The sequence below is a fragment of the Arthroderma uncinatum genome, assembly GCF_011692745.1.
Source record: "Arthroderma uncinatum strain CBS 119779 chromosome Unknown scaffold2, whole genome shotgun sequence".
NCBI lineage: Eukaryota > Fungi > Ascomycota > Eurotiomycetes > Onygenales > Arthrodermataceae > Arthroderma > Arthroderma uncinatum.
Window position 1 is genome coordinate 2,729,851 of NW_022983864.1, and position 27,354 is coordinate 2,757,204.

Consider the following 27,354-nt stretch of genomic DNA (forward strand, 5'->3'; position numbering starts at 1 on the left):
TATCTTACATGCTGTACGCGCTCCAGGGCGCCCAATGGCTTCCCAGCAAGAGGCTCTAGTGATGGCCCATTGACTCAGCTGAAACCGACCTCACGCTATCCCATACGCTCTGTGACACCTTCACGGGTAACTTGTGGCCTTTAAGACATTGGTCGATCAACCACATTCCCACTACAAATTCCTCCCGAGACAACAATCCGTATGCATGGTGGCTGACAAGATTCCAGATCTGTTCCAACATATGCGTCGGCAGCCTACTTCGAGTCCAGATGTCGCGGACTACCATGCTAGTTACCATCTCCTCGAGCACGGCTGACTTGTCCTTGAGGTTGACCTGCTCGTGCACGTCTATGAAGAGGCCCTTGTTTGCCGCCCAAACTCCCTCGTAACGCTTTCTTTCGGTTCCAGTCACCTGGTCCCGCCAGCGCTTTCGATCGCCTTCCCGGTGCTTATGCGGGTGCGTTCGGATGATTCTCCGGTGGCTGTGCTCTCTGCTTCGATGGCCGCCTCCAGCAAAGTCGGGTTCGGGCTGGGCCGGTGCGCGCATTGTTCGTTTCATGGCCGTCGTCTTGCTCGGGCTGGGTGTCCTGCTCGGACTTCTCTGTCGTCTGAGCAGGTCACGGCGGTGGTCATTCTTGTTGCCACTGTGGGTAACGTGCAGAAACGACCTCGATCTTGATCGCCGGCTGGGCGGTAGCGGAGGTTGGGTTTGCTTGGAGGGCGAGGGAGTGCGGGATGATGCCAGAGACGAGGCTGCAATCGCATCCGCCAACGAGCTCCCGGATACCCCAGAATTCTGGGGTTGCAGTGGAATTGGGCGTGTCTGTGTCTGTGTATGCGGGTGCGGGTGCGGATGCGGGAGCGGGCGAGGCAGGGAAGGAAGTGGTCCACGTGGAGTTGCAGGATTGTCGATGATAGACGATGTTGATGCAGATGCTGCTGCTGAATGGCGAGGAGCTGGAGGGGGCGGTTTCTCCTTTGTCTGATGGATCATAGATGACCTTGGAGGTAGAGCCGGGGGCGGACTAGCAGATCTAAGCCGCGAAGGTGGTGGTGGAGGAGGAGGAGGAGGGGAAAGAACCGACCCCCGGTCAGATTCAGAATCCATCTTCTTTCGAGGAGATGAAGTCCCTGCGGCGACTGACCTGTTCGGGAGCGGAGGAGCAGCATTGACTCCATATTTCTGTTGTGCCGGCATATTCTGTGCAGCAGATGATTCTCTTGCCTCGGTCACCTCCGAGCTCAGAGATGCATGCTTCCTGGCACCCCAGGAGCTGCTGGAGATATCAATATCGGCGTCACAAGTCGTTGATGAACCCAGAGCTCGCTGCGGGTCATGTGTAATAAGCTCCTGATATTCCCTGGTTCTCCGTGAGCTTATCGTCGTAGTGGCAGCAGCAGTTGCTGCGGGCCGGGGTGAGGATGACCCTGATCCGGATTTGGATTTGGATTTGGATACGGCAGATCTATCGACGGCAAGTTTAGCTGCGATATGTTGGGGGTTGTTGAGTCCTAATTTTGGCTGCGTTACAATGCCAGAATCTGCAGTGGTATTTCTGTAGGTCGTCGGGTTGCCGTTCCGCAGCGACGTTGCAGATTTCGCAGACTCGGCCGGCTGTGGAACCGGAGCTGCTGTGGTAGAACCTCCACTCTCGTCCGTACTAGAAAACAGCTGGATCCTATCCTTAACCGCTCCAATACCACACGAAGATGGGTCGTCTAACTCCTCCTCGCCAGCCTCTAATCTGGCGCCAGTGGCTCGATTGTTGGTTGCGGCGTCCGCGATCATAGCTGCCTGTCTGGCTCCATTATTGATAGTCCGCCCCGCTGGCTGTCTGGTTGGTATCGTAGCCTCTGAGCTATTGCTGCTCTGCATCTGTTTCTGATCTGTCCGTGACGCAAAGGCCAGAGTCGCCCCTTGAAGGGCCGCTGAAGTGTTCGCCGCTCTTTTACTATCGTCTCTGTTATCCGAATTTGGATTTGAACCATGGCTGGCCCCGAGACCTTGAGCCCTGGGAACTCGGTGCATCTGGCCGATCCCCAAGAACAGCGAGAAAAATAAAAAAAGGACCAGGCCGGAAAGTTGGGACGAAGGAGGAAGAACGAAGGAAGAAAAAGCAATACCGCGCTGTCAACTCGAGCTTTCTTCGTGTTTCATGGTGCCCGTTCTCGATGTGATATGACAGCTCTCCTGCGTGGGTGGTCAGAAGGCGCTGGAGCGTCATCGTCTCCCTTGCAAAAAATACATCCTAGTAAATAACTAGTCAACTGGAAAATGCTGCGTATCGGTAAGTGGGGAGAGATCAGATATCTCTTGGGCCGGCCTGACATCCATGTTCCCGCAGTTGGCTGAAACCTAAACCCCATCCAGTAGGTAGATTCAGATGGGGAGGGAGTTGTTCCGTCTTCGTGGTGATATCTATATCGAACCGGCGCTCTCGCCGTAGGAAACGGAGTCCTCGCTATTTCTTTCTCTATGCTAGCAAGTTAGTCGGGAGAGAATACAACGTATATCCACCACGATCCCCCCCGTGTACCAATCAAACAGGGCTGACTGACATGTAAAACTAATAGTATCCCCAGGAGTAGAACTTACCTGGTATGGATTGACGAGAGAGCAAAAAAAGGGGAAAAAGTAAAGAAGAAGCTGAGGTCGAAGAGAGAGCGATCGTACTCCGTATAGCTTCCGGGTCGGCCCTCACACAGAATTCCTTTTTCTTTAGACCTATTCTCTATCCATGAAAGTCTTTTAAGCTTGCTTGGGGATTCGCCATAGCGATGAAGTGGATGAATGGAAGAGATATTCAACTTGTCCGTCCCTTTGCCAGTTGTTAGCGGAATGTGCTCCGTAGAAGCCCTGGTCAATCGGGTACCTAGCATCGGAACAGATTCTGGCCATTTCATAATGTACCATCCCTGCGAATAGAGTCAGTTAATAGCCTAAACTCCCTCACGTCTTCTGCCTCCTTATGCATGTCTTTTGTCTATCTACCTTGTTCGTATGGCTGCAGTTCGATATATCCTTTAAATTGGGTTTCTGGCTTGCAGGCGGGATGATTGTCCCTTAATCTTGTTCTCTCCATGATACCAACGGCAAGAGAAGAAGAAAAGAAAATGCGATATCAGTCGTGGCGACCAGCCGCAAACAACCCCAGACGTGAAACGTTAGTAGAGTAAACGGCCCGGCTTCGCAGCAGTTACTCGTAAAAAGAAAATAAAAACGGGAATCTCCACTAGTATTCTGATATTATCCGAATTCAACCTCTTCGGGTAGTTCGAGGAAATCTTGAAGGTGCTTTTATGTTGAATTGTTGGCTTAATTGAGAGTGGGAAAGGTTGATGAGCAGCCGCGGGCAAACGCTAGCTATCCTCGCTGGTGGCTATTGCAATCTGTGAGACAGCGGTTGATATACCGCGGATCAGTTCCTGAGGAGTGAAGGACGGTCAATTCTTTTTCTCAGAGCAGCCATTGAGGATGACGTGTAGTTGAGACCGCTTTCCCTTGAGTATATCACTTCAAGCCGTTGGATGCGAGGCCGTTAGATGACGGTTAACTGAACAACTCTGCGGTTAAGAGACATCTATAACTAAGCCCACTTGGGCATACGGTGACAACACCGGGATCCTTATAGTTAAAACGTTTATATCCAGCGTGTCTTGAGAGCATAGTTTAATGATTTGGATGCTCTTGATAATAATCTGGATACAGACATCAACCATTGCTCGGAGTAATAGATATCATGAAGCGGCCCAAGCACCGTTTGCAGTGTGCATTGGACGTGTATAGCCTAGACTGCTGCAGCATCCCTGGGAGGCGAATAAAGCTGCATCTAGTTCTTCGTCCCTTTCTTCTTCCTGTCCGATTTTCCAATCGCCACCTCTGCTCTCCTAGCTGCATCCCTCGTCTCGTCAGTTAGCCCATCTGTCTGGCTCAAGATACCCATACGTTCTTTCCAGAAGCTCCATCTTTCAGGGCTAAGGCCCTTTTCCCCTTTCCAGAGCTCGCTCTCATCATCCCAGCCGCCGTGCTTTTCCCCTTCTTTATTCTGGCAGTTGCGCAGGATATTACAGGCACCATGGATGAAATATTGAGATGCAGCCGCTATGTCGACGTCCTGCTGGGGAGAGATGGGGAGTCTCACTTTTCTTTCAAACCCGTCGATGATGACGACATATGCCCAGTACGGGTCATCGAGGACACCGTCACGAATGCAAGCTGCAGAGAAGGCGTGGTAATTAATCCAGTGCTGGCCTGCTGCATCATATGCATGGCTGATTTGGCGGCGGTCCGACCATAACGCTATCGTTGGACTTATTTAGCCAGTGAAGCGTTGGGGAACAGGAAGGAAGATATCTCACCATCATGGACATCCCGCCAGTTAACGCCGAAGTTTTTTACAACCTCCTCCGTCCATTCATCTGGGTGCTCCTCGTCGTTTGGTGGCGGGATGGCAACGATGCCCTTTACTAGGTCGACGAGCCTCTCATGGACCTCTGGAAAGCGCTTTGCAAGAACGAGGAGCATCACCCAGGTCTGGCCTATGTCCTGACAGTCTTCGTCTTCGACAAGCTCTTGGACCGCATCATCGAGACCGATAGATCCATCCAGATATGATTCGACCGCCAGTAGGTCAGTTAGGTGAAATGAACTATCCTCCTTTGCATCCACAAACCACTCATCGTATGTGCTGGCCATTCTGGCTGTCTTCCTTTAAACCAGGCAGCAAACTGCAGATGTCAGGTAAGCTACAGAGTACAAAGAAAAAGAGAAAAGAGAAAGCAAGGTGAAGCAGGTAGAGGAAGTCCTGTTTGTGTTTGTTGGTGGACGTTGTATAGGTATGTCACAGGAGCGGCTGACGTTAGCTGTGTCCCTAAATAACGGATATACAGTAAGGGAGGAGCCAGGCTGACCCTGAGAATGCAGTGTCACTCTCTGTCTCCCAATGAAAGAGTGGCTTCTCCTGGAATGCTCCGGAGTTGTACTTTGTCCTCCTTTGAGCCAGCCTTGGGGCCTTTGTCTAACGGCTTGGGGGCTTAGTCTCTTACTATAGTTACTATACTACCAAATTTGTATATTTTTATCACGCGATTTCATTTCTATAACAAGAATATCTGATAAGATAGGGTATAGATACGCATTCTCATTAATATACAAATGGTATAGATAAGCAGTTCACGGATTACTGCAGATAAAGGTGCACACATTAATATACTCCCACTTTCCATGTCCTCCTATGAATCATCTTTATGCATGTTGTTGGAATGTGACAAAGGATTTGATTCCCATGTACGCTGTTCGTAAGGCTGAGGCTGATTCCCAACATAAGCAATGTTATAGACAACTATCACCAATGCGTCCTTAATGTCTCTATAGCGATGGGCTATAAATCAATGATAATAGTAATGTATAGTAATTTCATCATAGGATTCATAGCTCACAAGACGGCTATTTTGTAGCATGGGTCACCTCACTGTTGTTATACAGCTGGGACACGAAGCTATCTTGCACCTCCATTGGTAGTGATATTCGGAAGAGTCCTGTTACACCGTAGAAGAGCTGAATCAATGCAGTACACTCGACAAAGGGTATAAATGCCGGCTCAAAGACGCCAAAGCTCAATTCTCATTCTTCCATACCGAGAATATCGCTTCAAGCATCCAAATTCTGCTTCGAAAGTTCAAAGCCTCTTCCACAACCCCATTTATCAATATGAAGCTCACTTCCCTCCTCTTGCTTGCTGCTACCACCGTGGCTGTTTCAGCACGCGTTCCCGTAGCTGAACCAAGGGATGCCGACTCGATTGAAGCTATGCTTGCTTCAGTCGGTAATCTGCCCAGAAAATCCGTATCTTGCGGGACAGGGAAAGGTATGTACTCCCAGGAAGACATGCACACCATTGGGCCATTCATTAACACAAGGCCGAGTGAGAGAAAATAGGCCGTCAAAGTTTCAAAGCATGGCAGATCAAGAAAACAGCTGATGCCATCGTTAACCATATCAATAATGTGTCTCGCACGCCTGGTGAGTTTCCCTATTAGTTAGCCCCTAAACCAAGGTCTAACGTAGCTATAGGGAACCCCCAGTATCCTCACAACTATAGATACCTAGACCCGAGCGTCCACCTCCTGCCTGCCTGTACGAAGCAAGACGGTAACAGCGGGAAACTCTTTGAGTTCCCAATTGAAGCCAACGGGATTTACAAAGGACCCAATGTCGGCCATGTTCCGGATAGAATCATCGTTAAAGGCAAAGCTAGGTCGAACAAGGCCACTTATTGCGGCTTGATCACTCATAGGGTATGGCTCTGTAACCTTGACTACCTCCCTTGATGATGACGCGTCGTGCTAACAGAACTCTTTTAGGGCGCTGCTGGAAATAACTTCAATAGCTGCTCCGGTTAGGTTGAAGTATTAGAAGTATATCGCTGTTGGGTAAGGCATCGAACTGTATTTCGAGCTGTGTATGCAAAGGTTGGGATATATATGACATGGTTCTGGCCGTTCTTCCGTTCCTTGAACTTGTGCTCTTTGCTGAGTGCCATATAGACAGTAGTCCTGGGTATCTCAGCGTCAAAACAGGCTATGGGTATCATGCTCATTTTATATCCTGTATCAGATTTGCCTGTCGGCTATAAAGCAGGACTTGCTCTTGATGTCGAAGTCGCCACTTGGTTGACAGTTGGCAGGAAACGGTTTTCATATATCGACCTGCCGGTGAGTCGCCGAGGAGCAGCGTATCTCAGTCGTAGCATGGCGTATCCGTAGAAATCTATCCTCCTCCTCGTCTTCATCTTCTCCTGAAGTCGTAGAGATGGACAGCGCAGAGCAGCGTGATGGTCTTCCCCCTTTACCTAAGTGGGGTAGGCCAGGGAAGCTAAATTGGGCTTGCCGGGAGGACGTATAAACATCACAACGAGAGCAACCAACGCCCATAACAGGAGAAACCACACAAGATGTCTTGGAATATTACTAAAAGTGAGTAGGAGCCCTTAGGAATGGCCGTCCGTTCTCGAAGATACTAATTTCTCCCCCCTAGAGCTGAAAGAGACCCATTTAAGCGCCCTCTCGAACTTCTCCAGCTCCCTAGCTTCGGGTAAGGAGAAGGATGTCAACCCTACCACTCCCACCGCGAGCAGCGCCAGCTCTACAAAGGAAGGCGGTCCAACCCCGGATGTAAACACATCTAAACCCGGTATCCTCGTCATCACTCTCTACGAAGGTCGGGGATTCTCACTACCTGAGCAATATCGAGAGGCGTTCGCTTCGCATCACCGCACGAATAGCAGCACGGGGGGCGTTACCGGCTCTACACAGCAAAGCTCGCTCGCTCAAACCTCAGTAACTCGTGCCAATGGCTCTACTCGACCGCAGACGTCCGGAGGCGGCTTCACAGGCATCCCTACAAACCATGGACGGATATCCAGGAAATACATGCCATACGCCTTGGTAGACTTTGATAAAATGCAAGTCTTCGTCAACTCAATTGACGGTAGTCCTGAGAACCCTGTCTGGGCTGGCTCCAGCACTCAGTACAAGTTCGATGTCTCGCGTGTAGCCCAACTCACGGTTCACATGTACCTTCGAAACCCGAATGCTGCTCCTGGATCTGGCCGAAGTCAGGATATCTTCTTGGGAGTTGCACAGGTTAGCCCCCAGTTCGAAGGGCCGTACCGTGAGGTTGAATGGATCGATTTGCAATATGGTACCGGAAAACTTCAGATTGGATGGGAATATGTGGAAACTCAGACGAATAAGCTGAATGTTGATGATTTTGAGTTGCTTAAGGTCGTTGGAAAGGGCAGCTTCGGAAAAGTTATGCAGGTTCGGAAGAAGGATACCCATCGTATCTACGCTATGAAGATTATTCGGAAAGCGAAAATTATATCTCGTCAAGAGGTGACCCATACCCTCGCCGAACGCTCCGTCCTTGCCCAGATCAACAATCCATTTATTGTCCCTCTAAAATTTACCTTTCAATCTCCGGAAAAGCTCTACTTCATTTTGGCCTTTGTCAATGGAGGCGAATTATTCTACCACTTGACCAAGGAGCAACGCTTTGATATCAACCGTTCCCGCTTCTATACCGCAGAACTGTTGTGCGCTCTTGAGTGCCTCCACGGCTTTAACGTCATTTACCGTGACCTTAAGCCTGAAAATATCCTGCTTGACTACCAGGGCCACATTGCCCTTTGTGACTTCGGTCTCTGCAAGCTCGAAATGAAAGACGAGGACGAGACACATACCTTCTGCGGAACTCCTGAATATCTTGCTCCGGAGCTCTTAACAGGCCACGGATATAATAAGACTGTTGATTGGTGGACACTTGGTGTCCTATTATACGAGATGCTTACGGGACTTCCTCCTTTCTACGCCGAAGATACCAACGAGATGTATCGAAAGATTCTGTCCGATCCTCTAACTTTCCCAAGCCACGATATTGTTCCTGCCACTGCGAAGGATCTCCTAACTAAGCTACTCAACCGAGATCCTGCCGAGCGCCTCGGAGCCAATGGCTCAGCAGAGATCAAGGCACATCCGTTCTTCCATGCCATCGACTGGAGGAAATTATTGCAACGCAAATATGAGCCGGCGTTCAAGCCCAACGTGGTAAGTTTTGCATTTCTTATCATATTATCCTCCTCCCATCTGATATTTACTCTACTAACTCTTAAACTTGCACAGGTGGATGCACTTGATACCGCCAACTTTGACGTTCAGTTCACCTCTGAGCCAGCCCAGGACTCCTATGTGGACGACCCAGTCCTCTCGCAGACAATGCAGAACCAGTTCGCAGGATTCAGTTATAATAGGCCTGTCGCGGGTTTGAACGACGCAGGCGGTAGCATAAAAGACCCGTCATTTATAGACAGCGTGCAGGATCGAAACTGATCCCTAGTCTTTATAACGCGCATACATTGGGTCATGGTGGTGCTAGCCATAGTCTAAAATATTCAAGTCTATACTCGATAGTATATATTTAGCACTTTAGGTGCATTTTCGCATGTCGCAACATTGCTCCATTTTCCGTCTAATAAATTCCTTGAACTCGACGAATTCTATTTCTAGCGGGACAGTTTATATCTTGTTTACGGGGTGGGGTGGTTCCATTACTTCCGAACTACATGGCTGTACCTGAATCTCCGGCAGAGCTGGGCCCATCTAGAGCCATCTCGAGCCGTAATTAATTTAAGTATTTTATAGCCAACTAGCTATTTTTCTTCGATCGAGAGATATTCCCGTCTCTTTAAGTGATGACGTCAAGTCACGTGGACCGGCGTGTTGTTCGTGTCTGCCTGGATCTAGCTCCAACATCTCGCGTTTGCGATTGAACGTCGACTTCTCTCGATAATACATTCTTCTTAGGCTAGGTATAGGTGGGAGAACCGTTAATAAGAACTACTGTCCTGGAACATTCTTATAGCTTGGTGTTCTTCTCCTCACCTCTATACTCGGCTATTCCATACCCCACAATGGAATTGAATCCAGGCGCGGCAACCGTTGAGACGGAAAGGGAGCTTGATGAAAAGTATATACTCCCACTTCTCGGATTTGAGCATCGATTAAACTAACCTATCTTTCAATAAGGTACCCAAACAGACCCCGAAACCATGGGCTAAGTCTGCCCTTCCACGAGCTTTTCGTCTCGCTGTTTAATCCCCTCAACGACTTGAAGAAGAAACTCACTGGTCCCTCGGCGGCTCGAAGGAAAGTAGGGCCCCATGGGCGTAGCAATCTCTCGCCGCACGAATTACGCCGGACTATAATCGAACGGTTCATTTCTCGATGGCGCCAGCAGGTTGGCAATGACTTTTTCCCTGCATTCCGGCTTATAGTTCCCGAGAAAGACCGTGATCGAGCAATGTACGGGCTGAAGGAGAAGACAATTGGCAAGCTCCTTGTCAAGGCTATGAAGATTGATAAAAACTCCGAGGATGGTTACAATCTTCTGAACTGGAAACTCCCGGGCCAAAGGGCAACCAGTGTAATGACTGGTGACTTTGCCGGCCGTTGCTTCGAGGTCATTTCTAAGCGGCCCATGAAAACCGAAGTTGGCGATATGTCGATAGAGGATGTTAACTCTCGGCTTGATGATTTAGCTGTTGCTTCAAAGGAAGACGAGCAACTGCCTATTCTTGCCGAATTTTATAGGCGGATGAACCCAGAAGAGTTGATGTGGCTAATTAGGATTATCCTACGCCAGATGAAAGTCGGCGCTACTGAACGTACCTTTTTTGAGATCTGGCATCCAGATGCGGAGAGTCTTTTTAACATTTCTAGTAGTCTTCGACGGGTGTGCTGGGAACTATACCTGCCCAGTATCCGTTTGGAGGCCGACGAGGCATGCGTAACACTCATGCAGTGTTTCCAACCTCAACTTGCTCAGTTCCAAATGCACTCCTTTCAAAAGATGATTGAGAGAATGAGACTAGCTGAAGATGATCCTCACTTTTGGATTGAGGAGAAACTTGATGGTGAGCGCATGCAGCTCCATATGGAATCTGACAGTTCCATACCGGGTGGAAAGAGATTTGAATTTTGGTCAAGAAAAGCCAAGGATTATACATATCTATACGGAAATGGATTCTACGACGAGAATGGATCTCTTACCAGACACTTAAAGGATGCCTTCGCTGATGGAGTTGAGAATATTATTCTCGACGGTGAAATGATTACCTGGGACCCCGAGCAAGATGCCCCCGTTCCGTTTGGTACTCTCAAGACTGCAGCTATAGCAGAGCAACGAAACCCGCTTTCTACCGGTGGCCATCGCCCCTTATTCAGAGTGTTCGATATCGTATATCTCAATGGCAAGGCCTTGACCCGGTATACGCTTCGAGACCGACGTCGAGCTCTAGAAGCTAGCATAGTTTCAGTGCATCGACGGTTTGAGCTCCACACTTATGAGGTTGGTAGCAGCGCAAGTGATATTGAACCACTACTTCGAAAAGTGGTCGCAGAGGCATCGGAGGGGCTGGTCCTAAAGAACCCAAATTCGCCATATCGGCTCAATGAGCGTAACGATGACTGGATGAAAGTGAAGCCAGACTACATGACAGAGTTTGGAGAGTCCCTCGATTGTATTGTTGTTGGGGGATACTATGGCTCTGGTAAAAGAGGCGGGAACATAGCAACGTTCCTTTGCGGTTTGAGGGTCGACGACGCTTACACACAAAACGGGGCCAATCCTATGAAATGCTACTCGTTTTGCAAAGTTGGCGGTGGTTTTACCGCCGCAGACTTTGCGAACATTCGTCACCACACTGATGGCAAATGGAAAGATTGGGACCCAAAAAAGCCGCCCACCGAATACATTGAGCTTGCCGGTGGTGATGCCCAGCATGAACGCCCAGATGTATGGATCAAACCCGATGATTCAGTTGTTTTATGCGTTAAAGCCGCAGCTGTCACTCCCAGTGATCAATTTCGCCTTGGGTTAACTGTTCGTTTTCCTCGATTCAAACGCCTAAGAATGGACAAAGACTGGAAGAGTGCACTGTCTGTACAGGAGTTTATGGACTTAAAAGCCGGCGCTGAGCAGGAAAAGAAAGAAAAAGATTTTCGAGTGGACAATTCTCGTAGGAAGAAAGTTAAAAGGAGCACCAAGAAGGAACTGACAGTCGCTGGCTATGGCCGAGCGAAGTCTCCCTATTTGGGTGAAAAGGGACACATCTTTGACGGACTTTCATTTTGTAAGTGACAGAGTAGAACCTCTTAGAGCCTAGCTTTTGCTAATGATCTTATAGTTGTTATGTCCGAATCACTACAGCCTGTCAAGAAATCCAAGGCCGACCTTGAACAGCTAATCAAGGTGAATGGAGGGAAAATTTATCAAACGAATACTGCATCAGAGAATACCATTTGCATCGCCGACAGGAGTACGTGAAAAAGCCTTAGTTGGTCAATTTTTATCTTAATGCTAACCCGTTTTAGGAACTGTGAAAGTCGCATCATTGCAGAAAGCAGCCATCGAAAATGTCATTCGACCTTGCTGGATATTTGACTGCATAGAGCAAAATGAAACGGATGACGAGGATGGCAGCATTCTTCTCCCGCTGGAGCCACGGTATGTTCAGTCAATATTATCATTTGTGCCGAGGGCCAACTGTACTAATCTTTCTTTTTCCCATGGGCAGACATATGTTCTTCACAACAGAAAGCCGCAAAGAAGAGATTAGTGGCAATGTTGACAAATATTCAGACAGTTTCGCGAGGCGTACGACTGTAGCAGAACTCACAGAGGTAACCGCATCACCTTACTATTCTCTAAACGCCCCTCCTTGTTATCTAGCCCCAAAACTAATCACGAGCCTCGGTGATGCAGATTCTTCGAAAAATGCCCATAATACCCAGCATACATGCACAACAGAAGTCAGACATGATGTCCAGCCTGACCTCGGATTCCTCCGGAAGCGCCATTCCCAATATCTTGGGCTGGTTGTTTAAGGACATCACAATATTTTTCGTTCCTTGCAGTAAGCCTTCAGGCCTACCAACCGGGCCCCCTATAGATACCCTCTCGATGCGTCAGCAACTTGCTCGGAACACGGCCCTGTTTGCAGGTGCAACAGTTACTGACCAGCTGGATAATAATCGGATAACCCACCTTGTTGTCGATCTATTAGAAGATAAGGATCTAGGGTTTAGCAAACCCAAGACTTACTCTGCCCTAAGATCAATGATTGCTCCTCGTAATGCCATTCCGCATTTTGTGACAGTTCAATGGGTAGAGGAGTGTTGGAAAGAACAAACATGGGTTGATGAAGAAAGTACGTATCAGGACTGTTTTTCTGATATTATTCTTGCCAATCCTTCCTACTCCTCGCTATACAACTTTCTGACTTCTAGGCCTAAATAGGATTTGCAGTGCCCAAATAAGAAGTCAATGCATACAATGTTATGCATAATATGCCTCTATTGCATGCTGTGGATGAATTTTATACTTTATCTAGGAGCAAATATTTCTATCATCCTTCATAGCGGGGAAGTCTGACGAGGAATCCCAGAATCTAAACGGCAGCATGTGAGAGCAGCAAGCCAGGGGATAGTGTATCGACCCTATGACAGCCACTTAGATGTTTTGGACGTTATCATTCTAGCGGGATGGATGGACATAAGGAGTAGCCCGCCACAAGTTGGTAGCTTGGGGAGCATTCCGTTACTTGAGCTAAGAATATAGAGACTGAGATGAATTTCCAGCTTCCAATATCACTACTCTAGCCTAATTTGTCGTGGGACAAAGCAGTGTGCCAAGTTGCCCGTGGAACGCGCCATATCCGCTACACTCGGCACCTGGAGGCCTATGGGCAGCTAAGATTGAAAGCCCCCTGTAGGATACAGACCAAGCTTGAAGCTTGTTTTTTCTTATCTGATGGTGTCCGAAGCTTATGAAGGCCATAAAGGGGGCATACGTCACTCGCATAAGAGGAAGTATGGTAGGGTTACACCACTATAAAGGAAGATTGATGCTTTGTTAAGAAAAAACGTTTGTTGGAAATGATTACTCCGTATAATGTCCGGTTTAAGGTCGTTTGTAATTCTGGGGGACATTGCAAACGTCATTTGAGCGCATATTGATATCAAAAAGGCAAGGCCGCAGCAGAAAAATTCACCAATCCAAACTTTATAGGCCGTGCGAGGTAACTTGGCTTTTTAATGAAAGCCTACTTAGGTGTCAATGTTAGACCCCGGTATATCTCGTTTAGATATCCCTCAGCTCGGTTCACCACGTTGGTTCCCGTGTTAATACCTATCGTAATTGGACAGGATTTTGACATAATCAAACAAGCATTCGCTAACGAGGCCAGCATCACATCTCGATCTGGCCTGAAAATCCGGAAGAGGGGCCGCGTGGTCGCCAGCATATTAGAGCTGACGTTGCTTCGCAGAACATGGTATTTTGAAAGGTGTTATAATTTGGTCCTTTAAGAGGTCAGCTAATAATGCTGACCGCACGACGATAATATTTCGGGGGTTATCCCTGTTCGGAGGTAAATCCACGACGCTAGGAGTATCATCATGGGTTTTCACGTATGTATCAGGTGGATAAGGGTATTTCGGCCTGGCTAGGACGCCGGGGGTTCATGTACCCCATAACATGAGCCTCTGTCAAGGTTGGGCTTAGGATAGCGTTGTGGGTTGTATGTAGTTTTGGAAGTCGGTCGAGTGGAAGAGTCCAAGGCAGAGGTTATGAAACAGAAAGAGCCTCCATTCCCTTGGTCCTGGGTGACAGCCGGCGCCACGATTACGGGCAGCTGCGGGTGCTGCTCTAGCAGCAGGGCTCAGCAGCCACAGAAGAGTTATATATGGGGTGCGATCTGCGCATTCCACGCTGTTCGTTCCGGGTATTTCGCCCGAGACAAGTATAAAGACCTGGCCCAAGCTTCGGTTGCATGAGATTGGGATCAGATGAAAATAGAGCAGCATTTGGCCGAAAATATTAAAGACAGGGTATACTCCGTACTCTGCAAGTGTCTTGACATTATGATGACTTGTTCAACAAGACTCAAAGTGTAGAAGCGCCACAAGATAAAATCTAGCGGAAAGCCAGTAAGACACGAGAATTGTCTTTGTTTCCAAAAAAAGGTACGTAAATATACCCCGTATATGCACAAAATCATCTGTGGAATTGTACTCCGTATGACGAGACCGTATTCTGCATATCTAGCGAGGAATCGATGCAAAGGCCCCAACGCGATGATGGTCCCTGATTGGCTGCCGAATAGACGATTGCTTGAAGCTTCTAAATATGTGTTCACTAGATGGCGATCGCGAACCCTGGCGCTTGTTGCTGGATGGTTCTGCTGCGTAATTGGAGCTTCCAACCCTAGCAACCGACGAACTCATGCATGCCACATCCGATAGTTTGTATACGCTTTTCTCGTCTGTTCTTGCGAAATTTGTGACCCCCGAGGCCGTCAAACGCGGTTGACCACAATTCATAATTCTCATTAATGTCTAAGAGAGCAGCACGGGGCGCCGAAATTTGCCGTCCGTTCTTCATTCGTCGTGGTATGTTTGTGGGGGTGTCCGCCCCATCCCAGTCGATTCTGTGCATTGTTTGGCAAGTGAGTCCCTGCAAAAAAGAGTCCCGACTTTGCGAAAGACAGCACGTAGATGACCGGAATATCGCTCTCTGCCCGCATTATTGCCCGGAGCGACGTCTGTCGTAGGCTTTTTTGTTTTTCTTTTTTTAGCGTTGAGCAGGATCCCGCCGTTTTTCCTCCCTACAGACTTTAACCCCCTGCACTTCGTCTCTCTGATATTTCCAGATGGCAATTATGTAGAAACGATGTCTCGATGATTGGTCACCATTGCATCCCTTAGTCGTATCTTGGCCACACTATCCGCTTGGGACAATCTCATGGCTGTGGGGAAGAGCTACCACTGACCACCCTGCCTTCTTGTCAGGTCACGATCCCCCTTTCAACCCGCCGTCCTCCGAATCTTGCTGTTGCGTTTCCCCGTTGCTTTGTTCTGTCGACCGGACACTCTTTCGATATCAACCGATTGCTCGGGCGTGTGGCTGGAGGAAGGGAAGGGCAGACCTACCCTTGTACATTCGTAACTGGACTATTCCCAAGCGGGCTCAGGTACTCGTGCTTCTGCAGATTGAGCATTCAATCGCATCTCTCCATTCGCGTGAGCCGCGGAGTTGAGTGGCGTTGTAGCGTTAGACCAAGCCCGTCCACCCTGTCTTGGGCGCCCATATTATCCCAAACTCATATATACTGCTGCTACCTCTCCGGGACCCCCATCTCCCCGTTTTTCCCCATTTCCCCATTGCCAGACCTTTGGTCCCATCCCGTATCGTCCCCCTTGTGTGTCATAGACACTTTGGCGGGCTTTCCCTTCGCTTGGCCTTGTCTCCGGCAGCCAATTGTCGAGGTTCGGATTCGATGTGAGTTTCTGCGCTAGGATGGAGTCCAGTCCTGCTGCGATCAGACAAATAGCCCACGGCTCGCCTCCTCAAACTGGCTCAGAGAAACTTCTCAGCCTGACCTGGCGGTTGATTTCTGTTGCGCGTGCTGACGTTGACGGTGGTTTCGTGTAGTTGAGAGTCGAACGTTCGGCCAAATATGGTTCTGCGTCCCTCACGCGCCGCTTTCCTACTCTTATCTCGACGTCACTATATGAGAACTTCCTTTCTACGAACAGCCTCTCTGTGAGAGCGATACGCCTGTCGATATTCGTTTTATATTCTTCGTTATCCCGTTGTTGTTTCTTTTTTTTTATATATATTGCTCTCCCGAGTCGGTCTGCTGGATAAGGCTCCAGTAGTTGCGAAGATGACCGAAGTCGCAGCAGAGGTTGTTGCGGAGACATCCGGACAATTGCAGCGTCCACTGGCGAAACCGAAGCGATCGAAAGGCAAAGACAATCAGAAGGATAAGGACGATGCTCCTCCGGTCAAGAGACGCTGTGTGTCGACGGCGTGCATTGCCTGTCGCAAGAGGAAATCGAAGGTCCGTTGCCCGCAGTTGATATCTAGTCCTTGTAACCGGTCTCGTAGAGGGTTCTTATACTAACCTACTGTTTATTGAATTGGCCTTTAAAGTGTGACGGAAACACTCCCAGTTGCGCTGCATGCTCTTCTGTCTATCATACGCCATGTAGGCAATCTCTCCCTATGTCGCATTTTTATCTGTTGAATGGCACGACTCATTGACACTCTTTGGTTTTTGAAAGGCGTATACGACCCGAATTCGGACCATCGTCGTAAAGGAGTATACAAACAGGATATCGACAACCTCAGGAATCGCAATACCACACTTCAGACTCTGGTGCAGGCAATTCTCACGTACGATGAAGACGACGTCCCCGAGCTTGTACGGCAGATACGGGCTGCAGAAGACCTGGAAGTAGTTGCGGAGTCTATATTGAAACGCCAAAAGCAGGCAGAGTCGGCTCCATGTGACACACTTGCTCCCACCGGGGCCGAATCACCTTTCCTCGGTGACGTTCCTCAGTTTGAGTCTGAATTGACTGGAAAAATAAGCGAGCTCAGGCTTGATGGCGCCGTGAAGTATGTGGGTGGGACGTCAAATTTGATCTTCCTCCCAGAATTTTCAGATGAGGATGAGTTGTACTCGGGAGGAGAAACGCCTGATGATCAAAATGATCTGACCGATCTAGATGATTGCATTACCTCCTGGACTTCCGTGACCGACAACAAGGAGCTTATCCGACACCTTCTTACCATGTATTTTACATGGCATTATGCATATTTCACAACGTTGTCGAAGGAGTTGTTCTACCGCGATTTTATGCAAGGGCGTCCGAGCCAGTATTGCTCTGCGTTGCTAGTCAATGCCATGCTGGCCCTTGGTTGCCATTTTAGTACTTGGCCGGCAGCACGAGAGGATGCAAACGATTCAGCTACTGCAGGAGACCACTTCTTTAAAGAGGCAAAACGTTTAATCTTGGAGAATGACGAGCATACGAAGGCGAAACTCTGTACGGTACAGGCTCTTGCCCTCATTTCAGTGAGGGAGGCTGGATGTGGCCGAGAAGGCTCAGGATGGGTTTATAGCGGAATGAGCTTTCGTATGGCCTATGATCTTGGGTTAAACGTCGACTCGGCTGGTATGGGGTCACATAACTTGTCTGCGGAAGATATCGATGCCCGCAGGGTCACGTTCTGGGGTTGCTTCTTGTTTGATAAGTATGCTAAAATCCTGACCTCCCTTCTTTCGCGTTGGAGGATGTCACTTTTACAAAGTAGTGCACGTCTAACATATAACTAGGTGCTGGTCAAACTACCTTGGTCGCCAACCGCAGCTGTCTGGGTCTCACATCACTGTTCCAAAATTCGATGTTTTTCCAGCAGAAGACACAGAGACTTGGTCACCGTATACGGACGCTGGAGTTTCCCAAGAGCATAGACAGCTCTCACGGACTAGAGCTGTAGCCCTGCAAATTTCAAAACTCTGTGAAATAAGCGGCGATTTACTGTCTACATTTTATAATCCTGCACAGCCCAAACAAATGGCAAAGCAGGAAGAACTGAGACGACTTAGCCAACTACACACACGTCTAGAAGCATGGCGTAAAGCGCTTCCAAAGGAAATGGAGCCCAGGGACGGCCAGCTCCCCCAAGTCCTCCTCATGCAGTATGTTTCTCCATGTATGGTTGTTAAATTTCAAACCCTCCTCACTAACACATCCTGCTAGCATGTTCTTCCAATTGCTCTTCATCCACCTCTACCGGCCTTTTTTGAAGTATACCAAATCGACTTCCCCTCTACCATCTCATGTTTCTCCGAGGAAGCTATGCACCCAAGGTGCCTCTGTGATCTCGAAGTTACTACGCTTATATAAACGCACGTACGGTCTGCGCCAGATCTGCAATATCGCTGTCTATATCGCTCATTCCGCGTGTACCATACATCTTCTTAACCTTCCAGACAAGTCTGCTAAACGGGACATTGCGCATGGACTTAAGCACCTTGAAGAGATTGCGGAGAGCTGGCCATGTGCTCGCAGAACTCTGCGAATTTTAGATCTGCTATCAAAAAAGTGGAAGGTCGAGCTTCCGGATGAAGCAGTCGCCGTCATTGAGAGATCTCGAGCTAAGTTTGGCTCTACTAGCTCATGGGAACAAATGCAATCGCCATCGTCCTCAGATGCGTCCCCAAAATTACACGATCGTGATCGCAATCGTTTATTAGGGCAAGCAACGCATTACTCCTCACCAGAACCTGCTCAGCAGGTAGCCAATGATACAACTACCTCCCACGTACCACAATACCCCAAACAAGTTCAGATCCTTCCCTCAGAAGATATTATCCGACTTCGGCAATCGGGTCCAAAGGAGAGGACCTCTGCTGGTGAAATAGTTCCCCCCCAAATTTGTCCCTATGAGACCAAACCAAAGGTACTACCCACAATCTCCCAATCGCCTTTGGACACCCCACCATGCCCCAGCAATGAAATCCATCCGGCACTACCCCAATCTCCTACCCTTATAAACTCTGAAAAACTGGTCCAAGCTAGTCAGAACTGGTGGCTAAAGGATCAGAGTGCTCTCGCGCTAGGTATGGATAATTGGTCTAATAGCTGGAACACTCCAAACGAGGGTCCCAGCAATGCTGTCGATTACCCGCGTACCGCGAGCAACTCTACTCCCCCAATCCAAACCACCGAAGCTTTCAGCCGCCACAACCAACCTATGCATGTTGATGATCTCCCTCCTAGCGCCGTAAACCTTGGCCTTCCTCACCCAATTGCTTCTGCTTGCAACTATAACACCGATTACCTCACCTCTCAAACCAGTTCTACACACGCAAATACCCCGAATTATATGCAGCGACGAGATGAGAACGGTTTCTCAGAACATGACGAGATGTTCTATTAACTGACAAATTGTCATTCCGATCGTCATACGCTTTGTATATCATCCGTTAATGGACAGTGTTCTGGACGGAACCTTTCACACGTTTTATCTCATGCCCTTGATTGTCTCCTCTCCACTGATCCCCTGTTAAGTCTATATCATTATCCTGCATCTAGAAGACCTTGGAGCGGTGGCGGAATCTGCTCGATTTCGGTTTGCTCATCGCACTATGACTGCACCGACTATGCAATGCAATTGCTTTTGTTATTTTTATATTTATTTTGGCATTCGTCAAAGGGGTCTTCGATGGGGGGTTAATTTGCTCGTACTTCTTATTTCATTCTTACGCATACACAGCTTGCACTTGTGAGGCTTTTTGAAAATGACCCATCATCAAAAAGGATGCAAGATGTATGGCCTTAGTTATTATTACCTGCTGTGCCTTATAAATCCCTATACTGGTTAACGAATGGGAAGCATATTTGTAGACATCTTACAGTTTGCTAGCAGAATACCTAGGGTATCTACTCAAATTATGTATACGTCATTAAACAATAGGCCATAGGTTTGGCTTATACGTTTCATTCATGGTTCTATGGGAAAGCGTGGACAAGAACTATTTTGAATACAGTAGAAAATAGAGGGTATCCATGCTAATTATGAAATTGGATTCGACGATATCACTATCAAGCAAATAAAATCAGTTATCCTGCAAATACAAAGAAACGAAAGATGAAATGTATACGTACCAAGAAGTAATCGGCCACAGGTTTCTTAGCTGGCATTCCACGGGTATCCTGAGGGGCAGCGTCGAAAACCCGATACCGTCTCCCAGGGCCAGGGACCCTTTTCATATCAAGCATTCCGGCTCTGCCACCGAGGCTACGTCCATAATCTCCATTGCTTCTGGCAATGGTACCACCGTTACTCGCATCTTCGCCTAGCTCAAGTATAGCCGCCACATTCCCGCACCTATAACAATAATTTGGGGCTGACCACACAGTCACGATCCCGCCGTCAAACATCTCTTTAAAACCTTCCATAACAAGCTGGTGAGCACGGGCAATGAGCGATAGATCATTCTTATAGCTGAAGTGCTTCACGATATCGGCGCCGAATAAAAATCCTGCTCCACGCGGACTTAAACCCCAGCCTTCAATTTCGTCGGGGTCCGACCAGAGAAGATCACACATGGCACCTTCATGGGGGACTTCTTGCTTCCGGTCAATGAGTCGGATTTTATCGACGCTGTCTACCAAGGGAGATAGGCCACCATGAACACATAGAACTGCACCAGTGTTGCTTGATATACTGCCCATGCTATCCCCCGTTGCACCGGTTCCCGCAGGGCCGGTTCGAGTGGGTGTGCTGTTGGGGACGGATGATATATCTCTCGGCGGCGAGACGTCCCGAATATCATGTGCAATATCGTTAGATCCACGATTCCTTCTCCGGTAGGACGCCTGTGTAACTTCGCCCTTTGAATTTAGCACTTCAACCTCTAATTCATCATCATCTTCTATAACGGAGTTTGAAGACTGCGTGTCATGCTGTTCACCTCCGTTGCCTGCCTGCGTTACCACAGGGCCTGAAGGGGATAATTTCGTGTCTGCACCCAAAACCAAGGCACCCAACGCTAAATAATCAAATACTTCACAGCAATACCGCCAAACATTGGCGTTGCCATATTTTCTAATACATTCGTCATAAAAGCCATAAACGGTCGTGATTTGTCTCGATTCGTGGTTGCCCCGAATGAGCGTCATGCGGTCGGGGTATCGAACCTTGAGACACAGGAGGAGGAGGAAGGATTCGAGGGAGTAAAAGCCACGGTCGACAAAGTCGCCCATGAAAAGATAGTTGGTCTCAGGAACGTCGCCTCCCACTCGGAACAGTTCCATCAGGTCGTGGAATTGGCCATGGATGTCTCCACAGATGGTGACTGGGGCATCAACGGAGACGACATTGCCCTCTTCAATTAATATTTCTCGAGCTTTATAGCAGAGCTCACGCACTTGGTGTTCGGGGATAGGGCGACAGGAGCGCAGTTGCGCAATGGCCCTATAAGGGAAGAGTATACTCGTCAGTAAGAGAAGGCGAGATCACACGGAGAGCTGGATGGTATACTTGTCTAGGTCACTCATCTGTCACGTTAAACGATAGAAAAACACCGTTTGACGGGGCCTCCTCCTAATCTAACGGCGTATGCGCTCTCCTTGACGGAGCTCCAGTTACGAACCCTTGTTTTCTGACCGATGCTCGGTATAGGCGAGAGTAGTTATGGTCTCACGAGGGGGTTCCAGACTTGAGTTTGCTATGTTGGGAGAGCTATGGACCTCATCTTTCTATCGCAGGTGACGATATATACAGGCTCTTGGGGTGCAGACGGAACTGATAAACCTAATTTCGTATAAAATGCAAGGAATGCGCATCCGCTGGTTGATCTGGGGTAGACAGGAGAGTTACGCAGCATTGGTGGCGCGAAGAAAAACGCGAGGTTGGTTTGGACAAGTCTTAGTAAGATAGGCGATTGATAAGATTAGATCTTAGATCCTCGCACCCAACAACAATGCCATACGCCGTACGCTTTAATAGATGCATTACTTGGTAAGAGACAGAATACTCCGTATCTAGTCATTATATTAAACATCTCTATGTTATAAATCTATGTTATTAATGACAACTGGTGTACGGTGAACACCTATATCAATAGTATTGGTAATGAAGGAATCTAGACTTGGTATGGTAGCGGAAATCTGGAATTTTAACAAAATACATATTCTCCTATGGCTTCCTAGTCAATTACATCTTTCTATTCTTTTGTTTTACATGTCGAAGTTGCTATTTTCAAAGGGCGTTGATGCAGAGGGTAAGTCACGTGAATATCGCATTTATGCTCATCCCGGTTGGCTTAGAATCAACATATAAGACTTCAAGTTGTGAAAACCCGCGGCGCTGTGGAGTGACGCCCGACTAGTTGCCATTGCCCTCTTGACCGAGCCTGTACGGCCATCCCGACGAGTCTAAACCAATTGGCCGATATTTACAGCGATCAATCGCTTTAGACAACTGTTTTGTTGTCACAATTGAGCGGAGGGACGCTCCCGACCATTTTTATCCACGATCAACTCGACACGAGGGAATATGGAGGATTCGGCAAAGAACTGCATGAAACGATAAATACCTCCACCCTCCATATCCCCCCGCCACAATGTCTTCACATCTTCACCCACGGTCGCGATCGACCCTCTCCCTCTTCACAGCGACTCTCCTCGCATCCCTATTAATAGTCGGCGTACCGCATGTTTTCCCTTGCCCTGCTCCACGACGAGCACTGGCGGATTCCGAGATAATAATGACTGCAGATGGGCAGCAAATAAGACGGAGGAGAAGACGGAAGGAATTTGTCCCAGCTGACGATGAGACGGTGCCCTCTGATACATTAGCCGGACAGCCATTACTCAGCTCAACACTCACGAGTTTACGCCAGAAGCCTGGAATTGGGCGGGATCTGCAGGAACAAGCCGCTGAGTTTAGACATATGGAAGCAGAGGCTAAAGAGCTCGAGAAATCTGCTAGAGAGTGCCCTGTACCGAAGCCACGGGGAGTTCTGGGTCACATTCTGGGCTTTGACTCGGACAGGGGTAGCCAATTGAAGGCAGGGGCACCTTCTACCGATACCCAGTGGAAAAGAGGCGGAGAGTGACATACCCTATCCGCTACCACGACCAATTGTTAAGAGACGAGACGACTATATTTCTTTACCACATCAGAAGGTCGATCTGTACACTACACCAATATATCGGGATCGGTTGCATGTACTGGTATGGGACAATATCTTTCTTGTTATATAACGGATAGACCTATTTCACCACTCTCGGCGGTGTCTGTTAACATACAATGTATAACCACGGAGTTTGGATATTTGATATTTGAGATTTTAATAAAACCACCGTTTCTCTTGCCTTTTATCTTGACTGTAGAATAAAAAAAATAGGACGACACTGTAAAGGGCAAAAAGAAAACTCCCTGACGGGGAATCGAACCCCGGTCTCCCGCGCTTGTTATCCTCTTATTGAGAATTGACAAGCGGAAATCATGACCACTAGACCATCAAGGACTTCTTGGAGAATTATCACGTGATGGTTTGTCTTGAAGGGAGGGCACGATGTCCAGAAAGGGAAAGCCTGAGTGCATGCCATATACCACCTCTGCTTTCTCCGTTGAGACTGGAATTATATGGTACTACGATATCTGACATTGATACTCCGTTTATACATCTTGCCAGGCCAGTGCCGCAGCTTGAGTGTTTCACCGACTTCACCGACTTACACATGTTTGACGATACGATCTACCGAGCCAGGCCACAGATACTGAACATGGGCCAATCCAAGAGCCTTCGGGGATCAGTCTCGAGCCTAGGAGGATCGAAGGATCCAAGGAGGCCAATAATTTTCGTCGAGTTAGCCTCTTTTGAGATCGCAGAAGACTTTAGCGCGGCACTAGAACCTCTTGTACGTATTCTTCCACGCAGCGGGGGACAATGACCCAGCCTTGCGACCATGGCTATATTAATTTTGTTTGCGTAACTAATTGCTTTGACAGGGTATATAAACCACGCTTGAGGAAGGAAGCCAATGCGCGGAGGTTATAATTTTCTTAGTTGGACGGCCCCTTATCTATTTATCATCCGTGGAATCCCCAGAGTTTAGAAAGAGTGCCATTAGGTTTGCCGGCCTATCAAAGAAAAAACAATAAAAAGGGCCCTTCAGCCCTTGGGGACAAAGAGCCCGTCCGCCCTGAACTGCTGGGAGATGAAATACGACCCTTCCGCCCGATAAGGCTGAAATTCACCAATTCTGAGCTGGCCGTCAGCTTTGAAGAAGCCAGGCAATATCCTATATGAATTCGGTATCCATATAAAGAGAGTATGGACAACCGAGCAATCACAATGGAGCAGAAAGTGAGTCGAACGGTATCTTTCATGCATAGTTCATTTTCATTTACATTGCTAACCATGGTATGCGAATGACAGGAATCGGGAGCTTCCAGCAAGCAATCATCCCAGGGATCGGAGTTAGTGTTGTTTACGCCGAAGTTCGTGACCGACCTTTTTCGTTGTATTCCGTTCTCTGATCGCAAGGTTAACGATGTCTCTATGAAGCAACGACCCTCAGAACAAAGAAGGTCAACCACATGAAAAGGCATTGTCGCGCATATGTCACTCGCCAAAACCTCTATCGCCCACCTCTCCATCTTCAGCGTCATCGTCTACATCACGGTCATCCTCTGTGATAGTCCCGCTCTCTGAATTAAACCCGAATATCTTTGAAGTCTTGACTGTGAAAGCGGGTGTGGAATCCGGCTTCTCATACCACCAGCGGCTTTTTGAGAACCATGTGCCCCCCACCGATTGGAAAAGGTTTAGTGATGAACTGGTTGCAGCCTTTGCACTTACGACATTGGAGAAGATTGCCGCATGGACTGTTGGAATAAGTGTTGGCCTCGTGAGCGCTGTGCCTTTACTGGTGTTTGGCGCCGCGCCCGGTTACTACGCTGGAAAGGCAGTAAACTCCATGTCAATTGAGACAAAAGTCCACGACTACCTACAAGACGAAGGGGAGCTGGTTACCGTGCTAAGAAACTGGAACAACACGTTTTTTAAAAGTAAAGGGCTATATGTGAAGCTAGCGCTTCCAAGAAAGAAGTCGAAAGAAGGCCCTAAATCGGCTGGCGGAACATTTGACTCCATCATGCCTTTCGGCTCGAAAAGGAAGGGGAAAGGGAAACGGGGCTCGCAGGATGGCGATGGCGACGTGGACGTTGATAAGAAAGAAGGGAAGAAGCTCGACAAGCGGTATCGATTGATTATCGAGAATGTGGGAATCGAACAGAAACAGAAGCCGTGGGTAGAACATGACAATAATATCCCTCTCCCTAAGGATATGATGGAGCTGCAAGGCAACAATGGGCCTATTGCCGCCCCGACTTATTCACCCCAAGGGCCTCCACCGTATAAATGTGGTACTCATCCGGCAGAACTTGAACCAGCTTCGGCTACCCGGGCTGCAGAGCTTGATGTTGGACCAAAAGGTGGAGTTACTGCTGAGCTGGACGGAGGGAACAGCGTCGCTGAACTTCCGGGGGTTCCAAGAAAGCCGGTTTACGAACTTGCTTGAATATACTAATGACCGATATTGTTTTCCATGACTTTCTTTTTGTCTATCTTGTTGAACATTCTCCTATATACCCTTGTTTAATAAACAAATATTAGAATAATAGCTATCAATTAACGCTCGCGACTGTGCCGCCTCGGAATGCATACCGTCGAAATTCAACACTATGTTCTAAACCTGTAGCGGCTATCCTATTCAGTGTTGATATTACCTTGTGAATTAGTAGACCCCTAATGGCAGAAGCTAGATAGCTATCCCTGCGTATTAATATATTGTTTGGTGTATATAGAGAGGTTCGCGCTAGGCCAGTTTAAATTTAATTGTTAACATCGCATCATTTCGATACCTTCGGGTTCAGTTATCTACCTAGGAACACGGCGCCTCTGCCTCAATTGAAGGATTTAAGAGCTCTACGGGGTATGAATAGATACTCTATGCCCCGATATTCAACGTTCTGCGCAAACCAGACTTCACAATTCCTCTCACCATGAGCCAGCTCTACTCGACTGTGCTCGACCTCCTCACAAACCCCAAGCACTCACGATGGATTTGTCCGCTGCTCTTAGTCCTGGATGCATGTCTATGTGCTGCTATCATCCTGAAAGTCCCATGTAAGTACAGGCTTGCTCTCGCTAGTTATCTTCTATCTTCTCCAAGCTCGCGGGACTGATGGCTAGACGAATAGACACCGAGATCGACTGGACTACCTATATGCAACATATCCAACTATACATATCCGGTGAAAGGGACTACACGGCCATGAAAGGATCTACCGGACCGCTCGTCTACCCTGCTGGCCACGTATATGCCTATAATGCTCTATACAACGTCACGGATGCCGGTCGTGACATACCGTTTGCCCAGTCGATCTTTGCTGTGATATATCTCCTTTCCTTAGCGATGGTCATGGCATGCTATAGGACTGTACGAGCACCACCGTATATATACCCACTCCTTGTGCTATCAAAGAGACTGCATAGTATTTTTATGCTACGATTGTTTAATGATGGTATCGCGGCGGGATTCATATGGACGGCGACGTATATGATGCTAAACAAGCAGTGGTATGCGGCAGTAGTTCTGTGGACTCTGAGCGCGAGTGTGAAGATGACGGCATTGCTTGTTGCGCCTGCAATTGCCATCATCCTAACATTTTCTGTGGGACTTGGACATGCCCTGGGGCTTGGTGTGGCATCCGCGCTGTTACAGGTAAATTCTTATTTATACTTGAGTCAGCTTTGCATTGGAAACGGAAGATTAAATTATTCTATTTCTAGATCTTGCTCGGTCTGCCCTTTCTTCTAGAAAATCCCGTGGGTTACCTGTCAAAGGCGTTCGAATTTACGCGACAATTCCTCTTCAAGTGGACGGTAAACTGGCGATTTATCGGAGAAGACGTTTTTTTATCTAGATCCTTTTCAGTCACGCTGTTGGCCATACATTTATCACTGCTGGTGACGTTCTTGGCCATCGTTTGGGTCCGCCCTGCAAACCGAAGCCTCAGCTGCCTTATACAAAAGGTGTTCCGCGGACAAAGCCTTCGATGCAACATATCCAATTCCTACGTGGCTAAGACCATGATGACGTCCCTGGTTATTGGACTACTCTGTGCACGGAGTTTGCATTACCAGTTCTTCGCCTATATCGCGTGGGCATCACCACTCCTCTTATGGCAAAGCGGCCTCCACCCAGTGTTCATTTTCGTTGTGTGGGCGGCACAGGAATGGGCATGGAACGTCTATCCCAGCACAAATGCAAGCTCAATGGTGGTCGTAGGCTGTCTTGCAGTTCAGGTTATCGGCAGTTTGTTGGGGAATCAGGACGTCGACGAGCGCCCCGTCAAGT

General features: G+C 48.2%; 7 protein-coding genes across 7 annotated transcripts; 4 read left to right on the forward strand and 3 right to left on the reverse strand.

The window, feature by feature from the left end:
- Nucleotides 1-55: 55 nt before the first annotated feature.
- On the reverse strand, nucleotides 56-2,029 carry GIQ15_02807 (uncharacterized protein; the record flags this gene model as incomplete). Its single annotated transcript, XM_033550224.1, has 1 exon — nucleotides 56-2,029. One exon carries the CDS (start codon nucleotides 2,027-2,029, stop codon nucleotides 56-58), a length of 1,974 nt encoding a protein of 657 aa, XP_033407385.1.
- Nucleotides 2,030-3,830: 1,801 nt separating this feature from the next.
- GIQ15_02808 (uncharacterized protein) lies at nucleotides 3,831-4,696 on the reverse strand (the record flags this gene model as incomplete). Its single annotated transcript, XM_033550225.1, has 2 exons — nucleotides 3,831-4,300; nucleotides 4,360-4,696. 2 exons carry the CDS (start codon nucleotides 4,694-4,696, stop codon nucleotides 3,831-3,833), a joined length of 807 nt encoding a protein of 268 aa, XP_033407386.1.
- Nucleotides 4,697-5,710: 1,014 nt separating this feature from the next.
- Nucleotides 5,711-8,889, forward strand: GIQ15_02809 (protein kinase; the record flags this gene model as incomplete). Its single annotated transcript, XM_033550226.1, has 7 exons — nucleotides 5,711-5,867; nucleotides 5,939-6,022; nucleotides 6,074-6,297; nucleotides 6,547-6,714; nucleotides 6,939-6,975; nucleotides 7,037-8,607; nucleotides 8,683-8,889. 7 exons carry the CDS (start codon nucleotides 5,711-5,713, stop codon nucleotides 8,887-8,889), a joined length of 2,448 nt encoding a protein of 815 aa, XP_033407387.1.
- A 581-nt stretch (nucleotides 8,890-9,470) lies between these two features.
- On the forward strand, nucleotides 9,471-12,444 carry GIQ15_02810 (DNA ligase 4; the record flags this gene model as incomplete). Its single annotated transcript, XM_033550227.1, has 5 exons — nucleotides 9,471-9,526; nucleotides 9,586-11,690; nucleotides 11,745-11,876; nucleotides 11,932-12,064; nucleotides 12,135-12,444. 5 exons carry the CDS (start codon nucleotides 9,471-9,473, stop codon nucleotides 12,442-12,444), a joined length of 2,736 nt encoding a protein of 911 aa, XP_033407388.1.
- A 3,842-nt stretch (nucleotides 12,445-16,286) lies between these two features.
- Nucleotides 16,287-19,354, forward strand: GIQ15_02811 (nitrogen assimilation transcription factor nirA; the record flags this gene model as incomplete). The annotated part of the gene is made up of 4 exons (XM_033550228.1): nucleotides 16,287-16,419; nucleotides 16,687-17,662; nucleotides 17,745-18,110; nucleotides 18,172-19,354. 4 exons carry the CDS (start codon nucleotides 16,287-16,289, stop codon nucleotides 19,352-19,354), a joined length of 2,658 nt encoding a protein of 885 aa, XP_033407389.1.
- Nucleotides 19,355-20,013: 659 nt separating this feature from the next.
- Nucleotides 20,014-21,477, reverse strand: GIQ15_02812 (serine/threonine-protein phosphatase 4 catalytic subunit; the record flags this gene model as incomplete). The annotated part of the gene is made up of 3 exons (XM_033550229.1): nucleotides 20,014-20,016; nucleotides 20,083-21,394; nucleotides 21,440-21,477. 3 exons carry the CDS (start codon nucleotides 21,475-21,477, stop codon nucleotides 20,014-20,016), a joined length of 1,353 nt encoding a protein of 450 aa, XP_033407390.1.
- A 2,786-nt stretch (nucleotides 21,478-24,263) lies between these two features.
- On the forward strand, nucleotides 24,264-25,512 carry GIQ15_02813 (uncharacterized protein; the record flags this gene model as incomplete). Its single annotated transcript, XM_033550230.1, has 3 exons — nucleotides 24,264-24,296; nucleotides 24,369-24,430; nucleotides 24,498-25,512. 3 exons carry the CDS (start codon nucleotides 24,264-24,266, stop codon nucleotides 25,510-25,512), a joined length of 1,110 nt encoding a protein of 369 aa, XP_033407391.1.
- Between the last annotated feature and the right edge of the window lie 1,842 nt (nucleotides 25,513-27,354).